The sequence below is a fragment of the Panthera pardus genome, unplaced genomic scaffold (genome assembly GCF_024362965.1).
Source record: "Panthera pardus isolate Hobbes unplaced genomic scaffold, ASM2436296v1 HiC_scaffold_10, whole genome shotgun sequence".
NCBI classification, from domain to species: Eukaryota; Metazoa; Chordata; class Mammalia; order Carnivora; family Felidae; genus Panthera; species Panthera pardus.
The window spans coordinates 78,181,210-78,199,003 of record NW_026526655.1 but is presented as its reverse complement, the minus strand read 5'-3'; the positions used below and the strand labels follow the sequence as shown (position 1 = coordinate 78,199,003).

Below are 17,794 nucleotides of genomic sequence, written 5' to 3'. Positions count from 1 at the left end.
TTGTTTATAGTTTTATGTATTTTGTAATAATTGATTCAATTATGAGAATACTAAAATTACCTCAAGCACATGCATAAAATCTTTAAATATTCGTTTTCTTTCAGACTCTAGAGTTATATCCTCAAATGCTGGCTCTTTTACAAATCTCTCCCGGATCTGAAAAATTCAGATATGAAATGAATACATAAATAACAAGAAAAGTATAACAACAAGACTAAAAAGAATCACAACATCAAGTGGTAACTGTGACAGCCTCATCCCCTCAAAATCTATTAGATTTCTTTTCTTCTGAAGTCCAAGCCATTTTTAATAAATATTCCTAAACGCAGGGTCTGAGCTGACTTTATACTTTGAAAACATTCTCAACATATTTAATTTATATTCTATAAATAACTTTTTTGTGGCTATAAAATGAGAAGGGAATTAAAAATATTTTTATCTTCAATTGTAAAGGAAACGAATCATGAGAAAAATTTTACAATTATACATACATCTTCCCAGACAGCATCCAATTCTATTGGAGGAGTAGCTTGTTTCAACATACTCTTAAACGCAGATTCTTTTCGTTTCATCTTCCGAGCTTCCTCTTTTTCTCGTTCACGTTCACGGGCTTCTGCTTTTTCTAGTAACTTTTAGAAAATCATATTTAATCAGTTACAATAGTACAGCTGAAATAATTCATTATTAATTTAAGCATTCTCCCATCATATATAAGTTATGGGCCAATTTATAATACCAATTAATTTGAGCAAAGGAAACCTCATCCTTATCTATTTTCTTTTACTTTACTCTGAAAGACTACTACTCAGTGAAATCCTACTCATGCTCCCTTATTTCAGTAGCCTACAAGTACTAAGTACTTCTGGCTGAATATATTAAAAACTGTACTGAAGTAATGGTTTAGAACACAAGTAAAGCTAGTTGTTTTTCATAGAAAAGTTGAAAACTTACACTATTGAAAGCCAACTTAATATTTCCGGCATCTAATGTGGTTGATCTTTTAGTTGAACTGATTATGGCCACGAAGTCTTCAAAAGTAGTATTCACTTCAACTACAAATCCTTTATCCTAAGAAAGAGAAATCTTGTTAACACTAATAATACATATAAATCAAAGGAACACAGTATCAATTTTTAAAATATACTACATATTGACAATAAATAGTAAGTGTACTGTTTACCTTTAAAATGTCTTTTATGATCTTCTTCTCATCATGATAACGTGCTTTAAGATCCTCAACATAAAACTTGAAAAGGTCAAGTGCAGTTGATCCTAATGAAAAAACTAAAGAAGTCAAAAGCTAGCTCTAACCAAAGAGCTGCAATTACTTTTTTGTTTATAAAACAAAATAAAGCACCCCTCCATTCCCCAACACAACCACTTGCTTCTCTGGCCCATTCCAACTACTGTCATAACCATAAATAGGGAAAGAAAACAATCTCACCCGGCTGACCAAGCATATTAGTGAATCTGATGTCGGAACTAATTGTTGGATACAATTCCATCCAAGATGACATAGAATGCAGTTGTCCATGTTCATGCAGTTCATCTAAAAATATCTGGGGAGGGAAAACCCAACAACAAAAACCCATTATACTGAAAAATCATCTTCAAGGACCTTAGAAATATTACTGTAACATGGAAACACTTTTTTTATTAAAAAAATTTTTTTTTAATGTTTATTTATTTTTGAGAGAGAGAGAGAAAGAACGAGCGAGGGTAGGGCAGAGAGAGAGGAAGACCCAGAATGTGAAGCAGGCTTCAGGCTCTGAGCTGTCAGCAGAGCCCGACGTGGGGCTCGAACTCATAGACTGTGAGATCATGACTTGAGCAGAAGTAGACACTTAACTGATTGAGCCATCCAGGTGCCCCCAAAACACTTTAAAAACAATATTTGAAACTCTTGTACCAATGTATCCCAAATATGTTTAGGTACAGAGAATACTTGCTCTCTGATGCAAGTAAAATCTGCTTTTAGGCAAAAAAACTCTTTCGCACTTCAAAGAAAAGGGTCTTTGAAAGCCTACATTATTTTTCCAAGGTTCAGTTTATTGTCCTTTAAGATGGACATTTCAGTTTAAAATATATAGATAAAAGTTAACTTGAAACATTATTATCTGTATCTAATGATGTGGCTAAAGAATGTGTATGCATGTTGCCTGTAAAATACACTTTTTGTTTTTAGACACAGTGCCCAGTGTATCCTAGGTGTTTTGTTTTTTTAATTAACAAATGTGGGCCTGCCTCTAAAAGGATGTGTATTACTAAAGTGATACATACAGTAGTCTGAAGAACCAAAATTCAACCCCATATCCCATATTTGATTTCAAAACCTATTTCTTCTCTTCCATGTCAATTTTATACCTCAAAATTAAATATATGCTTATTCCAATTTGTTCATTATTATTATTATTATTATTTTTTGATTTTCAGGGCAACATATTGAAAATTTTGTACTCAGCAATTTCCACATTTCCTGATTCCCCAAATCCATATGGAGTTTATAAACAAATGTCTCTAAAGAACTATGCCCCACCCCCCTATAAAACAAATAAAAAAACAACTATGGCCCAAAATTCTGCTCCTGAAATTCCTACACCTACACTGTTCACTACGGTAGAGCCAGGTCAAATGTAGCTTCTAAATACTTGAGATATGGCTACTCTCAATAGAGATATGCCATCAGTATATAACTGATAACGATTTTGAAGATTACCAAAAAATATCAATTCTTAAAAATACTGATTCCATGCTAATATTTTGGATATATTAAAGATTACTGAAATCAAAAAATAATACAAAAATCATATATGAGGCATACAAATTTTTACTGGCCACCAATGCCCTGAGGAAAACCAGACACCTAATCAATCACATTTTTCATCAAACAGGAATGGATCCAAAACCAATGTAACATGCTGACACCAGTTATAGAAACAGTAATCAGAAACCATAGCCATATTTTAGGCTTGACTAAAAGACCCACCTGGACTTTACATCAGGATTTCCCTTTTATATTCCCCAGTCCTAGTACTGACATAGTACATTCTATTTTCTATGACCCAGATTTCCTTATTTTTATTGTATTATTTTATCATACAGGTCTCTTTTTTTAAACTACTGCAAACCCTTCATAAGAGGCATTAAAAGTTCAATGGTTGCAGAAGAATATTAAAAGACTTAAAAATTTGTTCTTCCCTTCTTCCCAGGCACAAGGCTGCTCACTGAAAATGCAGGTTTTCCAGTATTATTTGTATCTAGTTGCAGCCATGTGACTAAATTCTTAGAATCTGAATATGAAGAAAAGTAGAACTTCTACATCATCGGCTTTAAAAAAACAACTACAACAAACAAAAAACACACACGAAACCCAAAAAACAATTGCCCTTGCAACTTCTTCCAAGCTGAAATGTGATAAACTGGACAATATAGTCCTAATCATGCAAATAAGGCTAATGGGCTAGAGCAATTCTCAAAGCATGGGGCTATCACGTGGAAACCTGTTAGAACTGTAAATCCTCAGAATCCACCCAAGGCCTACTGACTCAAATTCCAGGGGTGAGGCTCAACAAATCTGTGGTTTTAAGAGTCCTACAGGAAACCACTACAATAAAGGAACCCACTAAAAGGAATACATGTTAAGTTTTTATGGAATGAGGACTGAAATAATGCTATTGGCCATGGCATTTAAGATGGCTGATGAGCTTTGGCATGACAGTAAGAGTTTATTTAAAAGCCCTCTAGGTGGGGTGCCTGGCTGTCTCAGTAGAGCATACAATTCTTAATCTTGTGGTTTTGAGATGGAGCCCCACACTGAGCACAGAGATTACTTAAAAAAAAAAAAAAAAAAAAAAAAGGCCTTTGGGTGATTCAGACGCACACTAAGTTGTTAGAACTACTGCTTTAGGGAACGGCAATGTACCCTATGCTACACCACACTATTATCATTAAAGAAGAAATACACTTATTTAAGCCACTGTAACTTAGCATTATCTTAATACAGCATTTAATAGAAGAGATCCTATAGTTAAGACTGCAAAGATTCAAATTCTGTTTCCATTGTTCAGTTGTTGAATTTGGGTAAGTTCCTTCACCTCTATGAATTCATTTCCTTAACTATATAAATGGACATAACAAAAACAGTACCTACTCTTATAAGACTGTTATAAAAATTTAAGTGACTGGCGTTTCTGGGTGGCTCAGTCAGTTGAGCATCTGCTTTCAGCTCAGGTCATGATCCATGGTTCATGGGTTCAAGACACGCAGCTCAGAGCCTAGAGCCTGCTTCGGATTCTATGTTTCCCTCTCTCTCTGCCCCTCCCCGGCTCATGCTCTCTCAAAAATAAATAAACATTACAAAAAATTTTAAGAAATTTAAGTGATTATCAATTTAAAAGGCATATCAGTAAGCAATCAATTAATGCTAACTGCTATTAAGACAATTACTGAGGAGCGCCTCAGTGGCTCAATCGGTTAAGCGTCCCAACTTCAGCTCAGGTCATGATCTTGAGGTTCACGAGTTTGAGCCCTGCATCAGGCTCTGGTGCTGCTGGCTCAGAGCCTGGAATCTGGTTTGGATTCTGCATCTCCCTCTCTCTCTGCCCCACCCCTCCTCCGCTTGTGTCTCTCTCTCAAAAATAAACATTAAAAAAATTTTTTTAAAGGTAATTATTGAAATAGGTAATCTGGTGAAATATGGAACGCAAAAACTCATTACTCCATCTTATTCCCTATTAATGAGAGGATAAAAGTGGTATTTGGAGGTGAAAATGAGCCACTAGTCTATATAAAGGCTATACAATTTCAGCTTCTATGCACAGAATCATGGCCCATCCTCAAACTGTATACCCCACTGCATTCCTTCCCTACTGTTCTCTAGACACTAAAAATCAACTAACACTAATGAGTCATCACACCTATTTTGTTTTCAGTCTTCTCTCATGCTACTCCTCTTTCCCAAGTGAAATCTTAATCAGTTTATCAGTGCTCACCTTAAACAACAAGTCTGCTACAGGCTTTTATGTTCCCCTGGCCTAAAATTTTTGGCTGCTTTCCTTAGGTGGATTCAAAACTAATTGTAGCACCTGAGTTAAATGTGTACCGATCCTCAACAAAGCCTAAGTTAAAAGCCCAAGTTAATGATCTGGGATCAGGAGGTCTCAAATTTGTTTCTATCATTGTTCAAGCTCACTAACCATATTATGAAATTAAGCTAGAAAAGAGAATTTTGTAAATTACCTGAAAAGATTCTCTATTTTTACGCTGTCGTCTCCTTTCCCTCAGCAAACTCTTTTGTTTTTCTTCTTCTTCTTCCTTTTCTAAAGCTCGGATGTGTTCTTCAAAGCAAATTAATGCATCTTCTTTATCCATGTCTAGAGTTTTTTCAGTTAAAAAGAAATTAAAATGTCCAATATCAGTAAGATACACAATTTACATTAACTTCTTACAAATCCCAAATTCGCCTTTCCAAAACACTGTACTTAAAACTTGAATATGACTTGTCATCTAAATAGGAAATGTTTAGAAAAAATTCCTAAACACCCTCATTAAAAGATACCTTGAAGTTGAGGGTGAAATGAAGACCATGCACATGACATAATTAAGGAAAATAAAATGGTTACTGTAAAATTTGTCAGCAACATTAGAATTACCCAAAGAGCTTTTCAAAGGACAGATTTTTAGGCCTTACCCCAAACCTACTGAAGCAGGTTATTCGAAGGGTAATCCAGAAAGGTGTAATTTAAAAAGCAACTATGCAGTCACAAAAAGATAGAATGTGGGGAAGCTTAATATAGGATACCGCTAACACATTTTTTGCTGTTTGCAAATCTCTAAAGCCATTACCTCAAGGAGACAGTATGAGTGAAATTGCGGTAATTAATCTGGTTCTTACTAAGTGACATAGAAAAGGTAAAAAATAATTTCAGGTTTGATCTAGGACATATATATTTCAAGGATTATCTAATAAAGCTAATATTTTCTTCCTAAATAATGAAACTCAACTAGACTCTATTTGGAAACCAACAAACACTGTATCAGGAATGGACAAACATCTGTTCAGTTAATGATCTTTAATAAGAATTCTTTGCTGTTGGGACTTTTAAAAAACTTTCTCCCATCATTATTCTTACTCTGCAATTCCTCATCTTCTGCAAAGGTTGGATTATCCATCAGATACTGCTGTGCTTCAGACCACGTAGTAGAGTATGTTACATTAGCCATGTTGTCAAGTATGTTTTTTAAGGCTTCCCAATTTCTCTTTCGTAACTGCTTTGCTTGCTCCTAAATCAAAAGTATGAATACATATTTTGAGGTTCAAACAAAGTATGGTATCTGAAGTACAATCATTGAGGGCTTATTTATTACAATCTGATGTCCTAATTTCATATTACCCATTTATTTTAAATATCAACACTACCTTTCAAGTGCCCTTGTCAAAATGCTTAGCGTGGTAATTGCTTGCCTTCTATTTGTTTTTTGGGTTTTTTTGCCTCTCTTCTAAGAAGCTGGAATCTGGAAACTGTATCTCCCCAACAACTCTATAAATCTCTCTTTCTATAACTATGCATTATAGACAAAGTCTAAAACTAAAGTTACTATAGGCAAGACACACAGTAGGTAAATATTACAGTCTTTACCTTCAGTTATGTTCAAATTCTTGTTAATAATTACATTTCTATAAATTTCTTAAGAGTGAATAATATACAACAATGCATAATAAAACAGATACGAAGTGCTTTAAAACACTATCCTATAAGCACATTTTAGTGGTAACAATTATGTATCACTGCTGTTCCTATAAAAGAAACATACAGATTATAAATAAAATTACTGAGTATTTTAAAAACTTAATGAATTTAAAAAAAAAGGTATCTTTCAAAGTGGGCATAAGACAGCCAATTCATAATAGTTCAAGTAATAGTTGGATAAACCTGTACCTACTATGTCCACATCAGTAACTACCATTATAGGAACTATTTTTTTTTTTTAAAGCTTATTTATTTTTGAAAGAGCATGAGCGTGCGCATGAGTGGGGTAGGGGCAGAGAGCTCTAATTGAGCCGAGCTGTCAGCACAGAGCCTGACTCAAGGCTTAATCCCATGAACTGTGAGATCATGACCTGAACCAAAATCAAGAGTTGGATGCCCAACCAAATGAGCACCCAGGCGTCCCAGGAGCTCTCCATTTTTAAACCTAACTTCTAATAAAGAGATCTGCAACACCACATAAATTGAATAAACAAAAAAATGGACAGGTTATAAAGTAACTCCTAATCAGAATGAAGAAATAACTTGTTTTATCTAGAAATATGAATAGCAAGGAGTGAATAATACCTTTTCTTTTTTTGAAAGAAAGAATAAAACATCTTCATAGATTTCAAGACGATCACGTTCTGATATTGCATTCCAGACTTCCATCTCTCCAAACATTTGCTCTGCTTTTCTAGTAAAAAAAAAAAAAGAAAAAGATGTTTCTCTATATTGCTCAATAAAAATTAATTTGAGGCCAATTATATGGTAAGTTTAAAACCACCCAATAAGCATTCTTTTCCACTCTAACTTCATGAGTATATTATACACAGGAAAGCTTCTGGATAATTAAAAAAAAAAAAAAAACAAAAGAGGCCTCCATTCCTCCCTAGAAATGAAGTGGATAATTCTAACTGAGCCATGTTTTGTAGTCAAAACTGTATTTCTTAGGGTAGCTACATGGGTAGCTTAGGGTAGCTACATGGACACTAACTGTCCATGGAACTATATTATAGACATCAAAGAGTTGCCAGAAGTTTAGTTAATACATGAGATAGAGGACTATTTAAAAAAATGAAGAGTTCCTCACTAACAACTTTCTTGAAGACAGAGGAAAATATGGAAGCATGTATGGAAAATGAACTGAACAACTTACTGCAAATATGTTAAATCTCAATTTTTATAATAAGTAGAAAGAAGTGAAGCTTTATTATATTCAGTCTACCTCCCCTTTTTAGTGCCTAATTAATAATTCAGTATGAAGTTAAATTCTACATTTAATTACTGATTTATCTTGTATCTTATGAAATTGCCACATTCAGTCATTTAGCTTTATTTAATGAGCATCTGCTTGGGATTAGTTATGGCATTTGGCAAAACATCTGACACAGTAACAATGCAGTAAACATACATTATGCATTTCTAAAAATCTTACTTGTATCTGGTTGTGGAAGTCATTTTCTCATGATTTTCAAGAAAACGCTGAAAGGATTCCTTAGCTTCTTTGTATTTCGATCTTGCTTCTTCTTTTTCTTCTTTCTCTGTCTGGACTTTGTAAGCATTAAAGGCCTGCTTTTTTTCACTCAACTTTGCTAAAGCACTGGATAGAAAAATACCATATAAGAGTAAATGAAGGCAGGATGATCAAATGTCAATGCTTTGGGAAAATAAATTCATTCACAAATTAAGAAAATTTCAGTAAGATATTAAAAATTAAGAAATGATTATAGAAAATAATTTCTACTTTAAAAAGATTCTAGTTTTCTCTGTGGCAGGGTGCTCAAAAATGTATGACAAGTTTTTTGGCTTTTTTTGGTTCATATCTGACATAGAACAATTGTTCTTGATATCCAAAATTACAGAAGACTATGAAAGTGAAAAGTTATACTATTTTACACAATTTTGAATTTGCTAGGGTTGGAAAAGTAAATAAAAAACTTCAAGTGTTACCTGTATCGTGGATCATTAATGATCATTTTCATAGCTTGTTCCCATGAAGCATTAGATGGTACTCGCTGAAAACCATTTAATGACAAAATTAGAACTTTGCACGAATAAAAGTCATACAACAGGAAATAAAACACAATACTCACTGCAAACATCAAGCACTTCCCTTTGCACAAGTTTAAAAGAGGTCTAATAACTTCATATTGAACCAAGACAAACCTTGGTATTATACAGACTAAAAAGAAAACTTAAAACTGATATTTAAACAGAGCATGAATACTTTTTAAGACTATTGATTAAAAGGTAAGCATTTTTTGTAAATAAAAAACATTATATCAAATATGGAGGTGGAATGTGCTGTGTATTACACTGTACATGATAGTTTTTGGTGAAGATCAGTTCCACAAAAATATTCTTCAAAAAAGATTAAATTATTAGACAAAAATTATATGTCACATAAAAATGTTTAATACCTTTTCTTTTAATAATTCTTTAAATGCTTGCTTTGCCTCCTCCTTTGTATTCCAAGTATAGGTTTTTTTTGCTGGTTGGCTTTCCTCCTCTTCTTTTTTGGGAGTAAAACTGGAGAGAAATTTAAATATGGTACTTATAATTTAAATATACATTTGCTTCACTAAGAAAAACAATGTTGTAATTATTTAAGCGTCTGTATTGAGATTAAAGTTTACAATTTTAGAAATAATATATTAGAATAATAAATTTGGTTAAGTGTCCAACTTCAGCTCAGGTCATGATGTCATGGTTCGTGAGTTTGGGCCCTGTGTCAGGCTCTCTGATGTCAGTGCCGAGCCTGCTCTGGATCCTTTCTCCCCCTCTCTCTCTGCCTCTCCCCTGCTCACACACTCAAAAATTAATGAACATTAAAGAAACACACAAACAAAAACAAAAAAAAACTTATCCAATGCCTTCATATCAGTGTCTTAATAACTAAATATTTGGCTAAGTGTGTACAAATATAAAAAAACATGTCAAGGATCAATAAAATCAGAGGGCAAACTACGCCTCATGTGCCAAATCTAGACCACTTCCTGTTTCTGTAAATACATAGCTTTACTCAGGAGCTTATATAGTGTTTATGGCTTATTGTGTGCTACCACAGCAGAACTGCATCACTGTGACAGACTTTATGATCCACAAAACCAGAATTATTTACTCTTCGATAAGTTATGAAAAAAATATGCCAAACACTGACCTCAAACAAAAAGAATTAACATACCCAAGAATTACCAACTGTACTAGTATGGGGATCTTTATGAAATGCAAAGGGCATATAATTCTAACGTGTTCTTCTATATAAAGGGAAAAAATGCAGAAAAAACAAAAACAACTAAGTACAATGCTTACAGAAGATACTAGAACAAATACTAACAACAACAAAAAGTATATTCACACTCTCTCAATCAAGTAACCTTACTTTGGGAAGTTTATTTAAAACTGTCAGAAACAGTATAAAGAGCTCAAACATTAAATGGTCTATATTGCAGTAATTAGATTATACTGACTTAGGAACTGTTAAGAAAATACTAGAAAGAAAATAAGCAGGAAATAATTGTCCTTAAAATTATGGAAAAAATAAATTATTATGGAAAAATAAAGTATAAGAGATATAAAAAATATCAATCCCGGGGCACCTGGGTGGCTCAGTTGGCTGGGCGTCCGACTCTTGATTTTGGATCAGGTTTTGGATTTCATCTTGATTTTGGATCAGATTTGGATCTCACTGTTCTGGGATCGAGCCCCACATCAGACTCTGTGCTGAGTGTGGAACCTGCTTAAGAGTTTATCTCCCACTGCTCATCCCCCACTTGCGCTTGCTCTCTCAAGTATTAAAAAATATTAAAACAAAAAATAATACCCCAAAACCTAAATATCATAACACTGAAAATTATATTTATGTAAATATAATATGCCATCATCCAACATGATGGAGTATATGTCTTTACAATGTAGAAGACGTTAGATAGGTGCATAAAATAGATAATGCCCACATTTTTAAATGCACAGAAAATGGGCAGGAGGGGCGCCTGGCTGGCTCAGTCGGAAGAGCACGCAACTCTTGATCTCGGGGTTGTGAACTGGAGCCCCATGTTGGCTGTAGAGAGTATTAAAAAAATAAAATTTAACAGACAAAGATGAAAAAAAAAAGGGAAAAGAATATAAATAAAATGTTAATTACTCTTTCATGCCTTAAATATACCTTACAGAGTCCTTTTTCAACTTCTAAACATCAGAAAAAATTATAAAGTTATTTTCACTTTGGGAAATGTTCTTGTAAATATTCATGATATGTACAGTTGGGAGATGAAATCAATGTATTTAAATATTAAGATGGATGATCATGTTTGGAACTTGACATCATGGTTAACATTATTTTATGAGGACATCATTAAAGTCAAGAAGCATAGTACTTTTTGTATCTGTATAAAGCACATCCATATGAAATTTTACCAGATTATAGCGAACACAAGTACATGTAAACTATAAATTGACAGATGAAGCTGTTTTGCCTTATTAAAAAGTTGTACCAATTACAAAAACAGTTTTCCAATATCCTACTGAATCTTTACTTTTGCTTACTTAATTTTTGCTTCTGTTTGTACACCAAACCATAGCACTTCCTTGCAGGGCTGTGCTAATCCATATTTGACTATCACATAATATGGAAAATCAGGGGCGCCTGGGTGGCTCAACTGGTTAAGTGTCCAATTTCAGCTCAGGTCATGATCTCACAGTTCGTGGGTTCGAGCCCCATCTCGGGCTGTGTACTGACAACCCAGAGCCTGGAGCCTATTTCAAATTCTGTATCTCCCTCTCTTTATGCCCCTCCCCTGCTCTCACTCTGTCTCTCAAAAATGAACATTAAAAAAATAAAGAGAGAAAATCAATAATACTAATTCTGTCTTTAAAATTTTATTTTATTAATATGGACTTCTGGCATTAATTCTGATCTAAAATTAAAGATTACAGCACCATTATTGATATATCTTGATTACTAAGGTGCCTGGTAATTAAGAACTCCCTTTAAATTTGTGTCGCACCCTATTATCTATAAATTCTGCTTCCTAAAACTTTTGAGGATTAGTTTTCCAACAGATTAAGAGCATGACCCCACAAAATTCAGCCATGAAAAGGATTCATTATCTAAAAGCTCATGTTTTGATGCTCAACAACCTTTTAAACACTTAATGGCCACCAAGTAAACTGGCAATTTTTAGTACTAATGAAGTCTGGTACTGATTTGCAAAAAAGAAGTCACTAAACTTACTCAGCTACTGCTTCCTGCTTAGCTGTTTCTTCTCCAGTATTACTGGATACTTCCATACTCTGATCCTGAACAGCAGGAGTACTAGTAAGTTGTGCTTGTTCTTCAGTTGAAATTGTTACTGTATTTTCGTTATCTACAACAGTAGCAACAATCGAAGTAACCTCAGGCTCAGGAACAACTGGAACAGTTCCACCCACAGTATTAGAAGCAGAGGTGGAAGCACTGGCATTGGCTGCAGCAGCAGCGGCAGCAGCTGCCGCTGCGGCTGCAACAACAGCGGCTGCAGCTTCTGCGGCAGCCATGGTGCTCATTGTGGTCGGAATTTCGGTTGTAGGAACTGGGGCTGTTGATGTTGTGGTGCACTCTTCTTGCTTACTATGTGTTAAAAAAACAAAAACAAAATTGGTCATCTCATTAAGTCATACATCAGAAAGTCAAACAACACTGATTTTTATCATAAAATCAAATGAATAAGAGAAACCATAAAAGGGAAAAAAAGCTGTATGCCAAACTATTAAGCTATCTAAAAAGACTGAAACCAAAGAATGAAACTGGATTACTCTGAGCAAACATTCGGGATAATTTATGACAGGGACTCATGAACACTGTGAATTTCCAAAAGTCCATTAACTGTTTTCATTTACAAAACACCCTACTATCAGACTGCATTACAACATAAAATTTGGCCTATATCATAAATTTCTATAAGAACTTTAAATTTTATCCATTTTACATACTAAAAAAAGGAAGAGATATATAATACTTTATCCATTACCAAATTGATAAATCAAACCAAATCCTGGACTTTTCTATAACACAGTCTCCTTAATTCATAAAGGATGCAGTCCGAATTCAAACAATCACTGTCTAAGGAAAGTGTCATTTGTGTATCTTCATTAAGTATCCTTCCCCTTACCCCAAATCCTCCAAAGACATCCAACCACCAGACCTAACATATTAAATACTATTTATGTATAAAGCAAAGAATTAAAATAAGAATGTTATAGGAGATACCAAATTTGTAAATTGTACTGATATCCAAAAATTGCTTACCTGGTTTCTTCAGCTTTGATCATTGCTATTAAAGAGAAAAGAAAGTTACATGACATGGTTTTTAAATACAGTCACTGAAAACAAACTTTAAAGGGAGATAAGGAGAAGTTTCATACAATAAGATTTAATTTACCATCCACAAATACATCAACTTTTTCAGAGCAAATGCTTGCTCCAAAGTTCCAGGGTAGCAATTAAAGAATGAAGACAAATTTAAACAACAGCAGTTTTTAGGAAAGTTTCTCTGCACACTGCTACTTTCCCAAAGGCTGCTGGCTACTGCAAAAACTCCCTGAAAATATCTGTATAATTCTGGAATAAAACAGTATTTTTCTCAGAGATAAAACTATGTTTTTTTTTTTTTCAAAGATACTATATTCAAAACGAGACCAAATTCATGTTATGAAATTCCAGCACATATATACCAGCACTGACAGGTAGATAAATAGTTATGCACACCAACTATTTGTAGTAGGGTTATATCAAAAATGAGCTTGGTATTTCTTACATGAATAAAATGGGATTCTACCTATCTACAGTATTATTATTATTATTAGCCAATGCTAGTGTATAAGTTTAAATTGGGCTTTAAAGATTTGCATTCAATATTTTAGCTTTTATTCCAATTAATTTTTTCTTTATGGGTAACAAAAATATTCAGCTTCAGTAGAGAATGAGGCCCTCCACATAAATGATACCAAAGCTGAACTTAATTAAAGTATTTAAAAAATTTATTTCCCTTTAATGGAAATGACTTCTGAAAATACGTTTAGGATGGCTGACAAAACATACTAAAGGAGTCATCACCGCTAATATTAATGTTTTTTGGATACAATGATGATCTAAACCAATTATGTGACACAGGAAAAATGTAAATAGACTTAAGACCACAGTGCCTTTAAAAAATTTTTATTGTCTTTACTTTTAGATGTCATTCTGTACACATCTTTATTCTACACTGTATTCTACACTGTAGACTAATTATTAGCCCCATTTCTAAAATCTACTGCTTATAAGTTGATCGTTTATGACACCAGATTCTACTAGAAGTGAGAGTAAAAGAATTAAATTTTCAATTCTTACTCTAATCTCTGCTATTTGAAGAACTAGATTTTACATTAGGTAGTATTTCCAGACTTTCAGGGGTATTCTGAATAGCTGAGGATGATGAAAAACTCTCCCTTTGCAAGTAGAGCACGGCATTTTGTTGAATTCTCCCATTAACACACATAAAGGCTATTTTAATTTTTTTTTTTTTTTTGTACTGTTTATTTTTGAGAGGCAGAGAGACAGAGCATGAGCAGGGGAGGGGCAGAGAGAGGGAGACACAGAATCCGAAGCAGGCTCCAGGCTCTGAGCTGCCAGAACAGAGCCCGATGCGAGACTCGAACCCACAAACTGCGAGAACATGACCTGAGCCGAAGTCAGACGCTCAACTGACTGAGCCACCCAGGTGCCCCATATAAAGGCTATTTTAAAATGTGCTAAAATAAAATCAGCATTAAATGTATAGTCTGACAATACATTAAAAAGATTTAAACTGATTAAGACTCAAAGTTCTTTGCTATCTGCTACATGAGTTAAGCCACCTATTGTATGTATGTACCAACACTCACAGCTGTATTTAGAAATACTGTACATGATGTCCTTATTCAATTTTCCAATAGTATATTAATGGCTTTAAAAATAAAAGTATAATTTTAAAAGCTCCAAGCTCATTTATAATATAACCCTTAAATGAATTCTTTGAATTAGAGATTTCTCACTGCAGATTTTTCCAATCATGGTTAGTGAACATTAGTAACATACTCTAAAAATGTTAAATAATGACAGAAAATGAATTATCAAAGCAGCTCACCATGCAGGTTTGATTTTGTAATAAGACTTCCAGCAACAATGGTATTCTGGTATCCTAGTTTCAGTGGAATCAAATCAAATAAAAATCTATTTAAAATCTATAGAACTGATATCTAGAGCAACAAGAAAATAAGAGCCCATAAAACTGTTATACCATTTAAAACGTTCTAATCATTTAATTTTTAAAAATAAGACCTGTGTTTGAACAATACTATTTATGAAGGATTGCTTCACTGTGAATGACAATATGTAAAAAATTAACATTAAAAGTTACATTTTTCTGTGTTACCTTCAAGATCCTCAAGTTCTTTAGGTTTGGCCCAGCGGGATTCTTTTGTTTGAGAATTATAATAGTAAGGTTTTCCAGAGTCAGATTTGTATTCCTTCCAGGGACATTTAGATAAAAGTTGCTGAAGGAAAATAAAAATCTTCAGTTAACAGTAATATATTTAGCATCACTCATCATTCACATCACTGTTTCACTAAATATTATCAATCTGTACAAATCAAACGCTGTGAGATGATAAGCTACCAAATGTAGAATACTTACCAGGTGATGTTATTTGAAATGTTTATCTTTACAATAATACTGCAACATTCATATTATTTCAGATTTATGCTGTTACTTAAGGAAACTCACTTAATACACCTAATTAAGGGGCAGAGGCAAGATTCAAAACCAGGTCTATATAAATTTCAGATCGTATTTGCTCTTGCCATTTATACCCCACCATAGGTAAAAATTATCATACATATTTCAGAGACTTCTCAAATACAAATTAAAGTAGGAAAAACATAAATGCTAGGAAAAAAGCAAAATCTGGTTTACCCTGCTTACATGTCAGTTTTATGGCTAATAATTTATTAAACCTATATGAACTCTCTTATGTAAGGAAACAAAGTATGATATACTTAAAACCTAATATAGAAAACTGGTTAGGGCGGCATGAGAATGCTATTGAAAACTTAACTTTAGACAGTGTCTTAGTAATATTTAATGATGAAATAATTGTCTACATTAGTACTGGGATTAAAAAAATAATTATAGTATCTGCCAACCTTCCATCCCAAGTGTTGCTACACACTGCATATTAGTGTGGTGGCCTGGAAAATATTTTTATCTGCTCAAATTCCTCAATTTAGAGGGAGAAAAAAATATATGCTGCCAACTAGGAAAAATCTCTAAGTATGGCTTGAAATGCCAAGTCAATTCTTAAGACTCTTAATTAGTTCCTAATTAAACCACATGCTATAATGCTTAGTATATTCCTTCAATGTACCTTCCACATCTATACATTCTGAACAAAACTTGCAACATAAAATGAAATTTACATGCTTTTCAGGGGCTTTCTCCACAGAGACAGATAATTTTCAGCTCTAAGAGAAGGAAGCACTTGTATCTGTAATTTAATTCCATCTCCATTACCCCCAACCTCACTGGAAATTTTTAAAAATTCATTGCAAGACATCTGCGATCACCTAAGTTTGCTATAAAGAGGAAAACAATTTAAAACGTGAATTTATTTATTTATTTAAAATTTTTTTTTAACGTTTATTTATTTTTGAGACAGAGAGACAGAGCATGAACAGGGGAGGGTCAGAGAGAGAGGGAGACACAGACTCTGAAGCCGGCTCCAGGCTCTGAGCCGTCAGCCCAGAGCCTGACACAGGGCTCGAACTCACGGACCGTGAGATCATGACCTGAGTCGAAGTCGGACGCCTAACCGACCGAGCCACCCAGGCGCCCCTAAAACGTGAATTTAAAGAGTAAAGGGCAAGCAGAGAGAGTCTTATTGCTCTTCCAATTTATTCTTTAAATCATCTTTCCCAAACTGATGCCACCCAACCAATAAGCATTCCTGAGCAGGGGCCAAAATCAGTAAAAAAAAAAAAAAAGGACCTAATCTATTTAACAATCCCTAATCTCCAAGCCTCAAACTTGTACCTCAGCAGGTGTTTTCAGATCATCCGGTTTCTCCCAAGTAGACTGTTTTGTTTCAGTATTGTAGTAGTAAGTCCTTCCATCAGGTGATTTATGTTCGGTCCACATTGATTTCTAAAGAAAAAAATTACAAAAAGATTCAAATTTTTTAACAGTGCTATGACAGTGAATATTAGTTTCCATTAGTTTCATTAATAATATACAACGAAATTGAAAGTACAAAATGGACATATTTTTGACAGTTTAAATCACTTAGAATAACACATCATTGCAAGTGGGGAGTTAACTGCAAAATAGACCATTTTAAAGTACTTCAAAAGTAGTATGGCTCTATTGAGGTTTTAGAATCTCTATATTCTACCCAGTCTCTCAGAAGTATAAGGATATGACTGTTTCACCTAGAAACAGTAACTTTGTAACTGTTGTAACGTATATAGCACATAATATAATCTTTCAGCAATACAACCTATGCCTTGTAGATAAAATATATGAAGTAGATGCTAATGTAGTATATTGGTGGATTGATCATGAGCTCAATAACTTTATTTGCATCAAGCTGGACAAAGTTCTAAACTGACATGCCATAAAGACAGCTGTCAAAATTAGAAAGGATAGGTTTTAGATGACAATCAGAATTTAACAACCAAGGTGAAATTTAACAGGGATAAAATGTGAATCCAAATGCCTCAACACAATAGAGGTGAGAAAATTTTATGTGATACTAGTTTGATACAGAATAGAAGTTCATTCTTGGGTCCAAAAGAACTACTAAGAGCATATTAAAAGTTGCTAGTAAAACCTCAGCCATCAATAGACATGATGCCTCAAATTAAGGCTGGTTAAGAGTTTTACAGGGTTCCCATAAGTATGCATTTAAAGTAATCACAAAAGGGGCAGGAAGAAACTTTGAGAGGTGACTGGTATCTGCGGTCTTGGTGGTGATAGTTCTCAGGTGTATGT

General features: G+C 33.9%; 1 protein-coding gene across 11 annotated transcripts in view; it reads right to left on the bottom strand.

Moving 5' to 3' along the window:
- Positions 1 to 17,794, bottom strand: part of PRPF40A (pre-mRNA processing factor 40 homolog A) — a 53,969-nt gene that overhangs the window by 6,775 nt on the left and 29,400 nt on the right. For 5 of the 11 annotated variants that reach the window (XM_053908772.1, XM_019456589.2, XM_053908729.1 and 2 more), the window contains 16 exons: positions 16,838 to 16,948; positions 15,182 to 15,302; positions 14,894 to 14,947; positions 13,036 to 13,060; positions 11,983 to 12,357; positions 9,170 to 9,278; positions 8,700 to 8,764; positions 8,185 to 8,349; positions 7,335 to 7,443; positions 6,132 to 6,282; positions 5,239 to 5,372; positions 1,445 to 1,559; positions 1,181 to 1,284; positions 952 to 1,068; positions 492 to 629; positions 61 to 156 (listed from right to left, as the gene is read on the bottom strand). In XM_053908772.1, coding sequence (XP_053764747.1) covers positions 61 to 156; positions 492 to 629; positions 952 to 1,068; positions 1,181 to 1,284; positions 1,445 to 1,559; positions 5,239 to 5,372; positions 6,132 to 6,282; positions 7,335 to 7,443; positions 8,185 to 8,349; positions 8,700 to 8,764; positions 9,170 to 9,278; positions 11,983 to 12,357; positions 13,036 to 13,060; positions 14,894 to 14,947; positions 15,182 to 15,302; positions 16,838 to 16,948 — 1,989 coding nt within the window. The remainder of the gene's footprint in view (positions 1 to 60; positions 157 to 491; positions 630 to 951; positions 1,069 to 1,180; positions 1,285 to 1,444; positions 1,560 to 5,238; positions 5,373 to 6,131; positions 6,283 to 7,334; positions 7,444 to 8,184; positions 8,350 to 8,699; positions 8,765 to 9,169; positions 9,279 to 11,982; positions 12,358 to 13,035; positions 13,061 to 14,893; positions 14,948 to 15,181; positions 15,303 to 16,837; positions 16,949 to 17,794) is intronic. The other 6 variants (XM_019456552.2, XM_019456566.2, XM_053908734.1 and 3 more) reach the window with 3 other exon arrangements.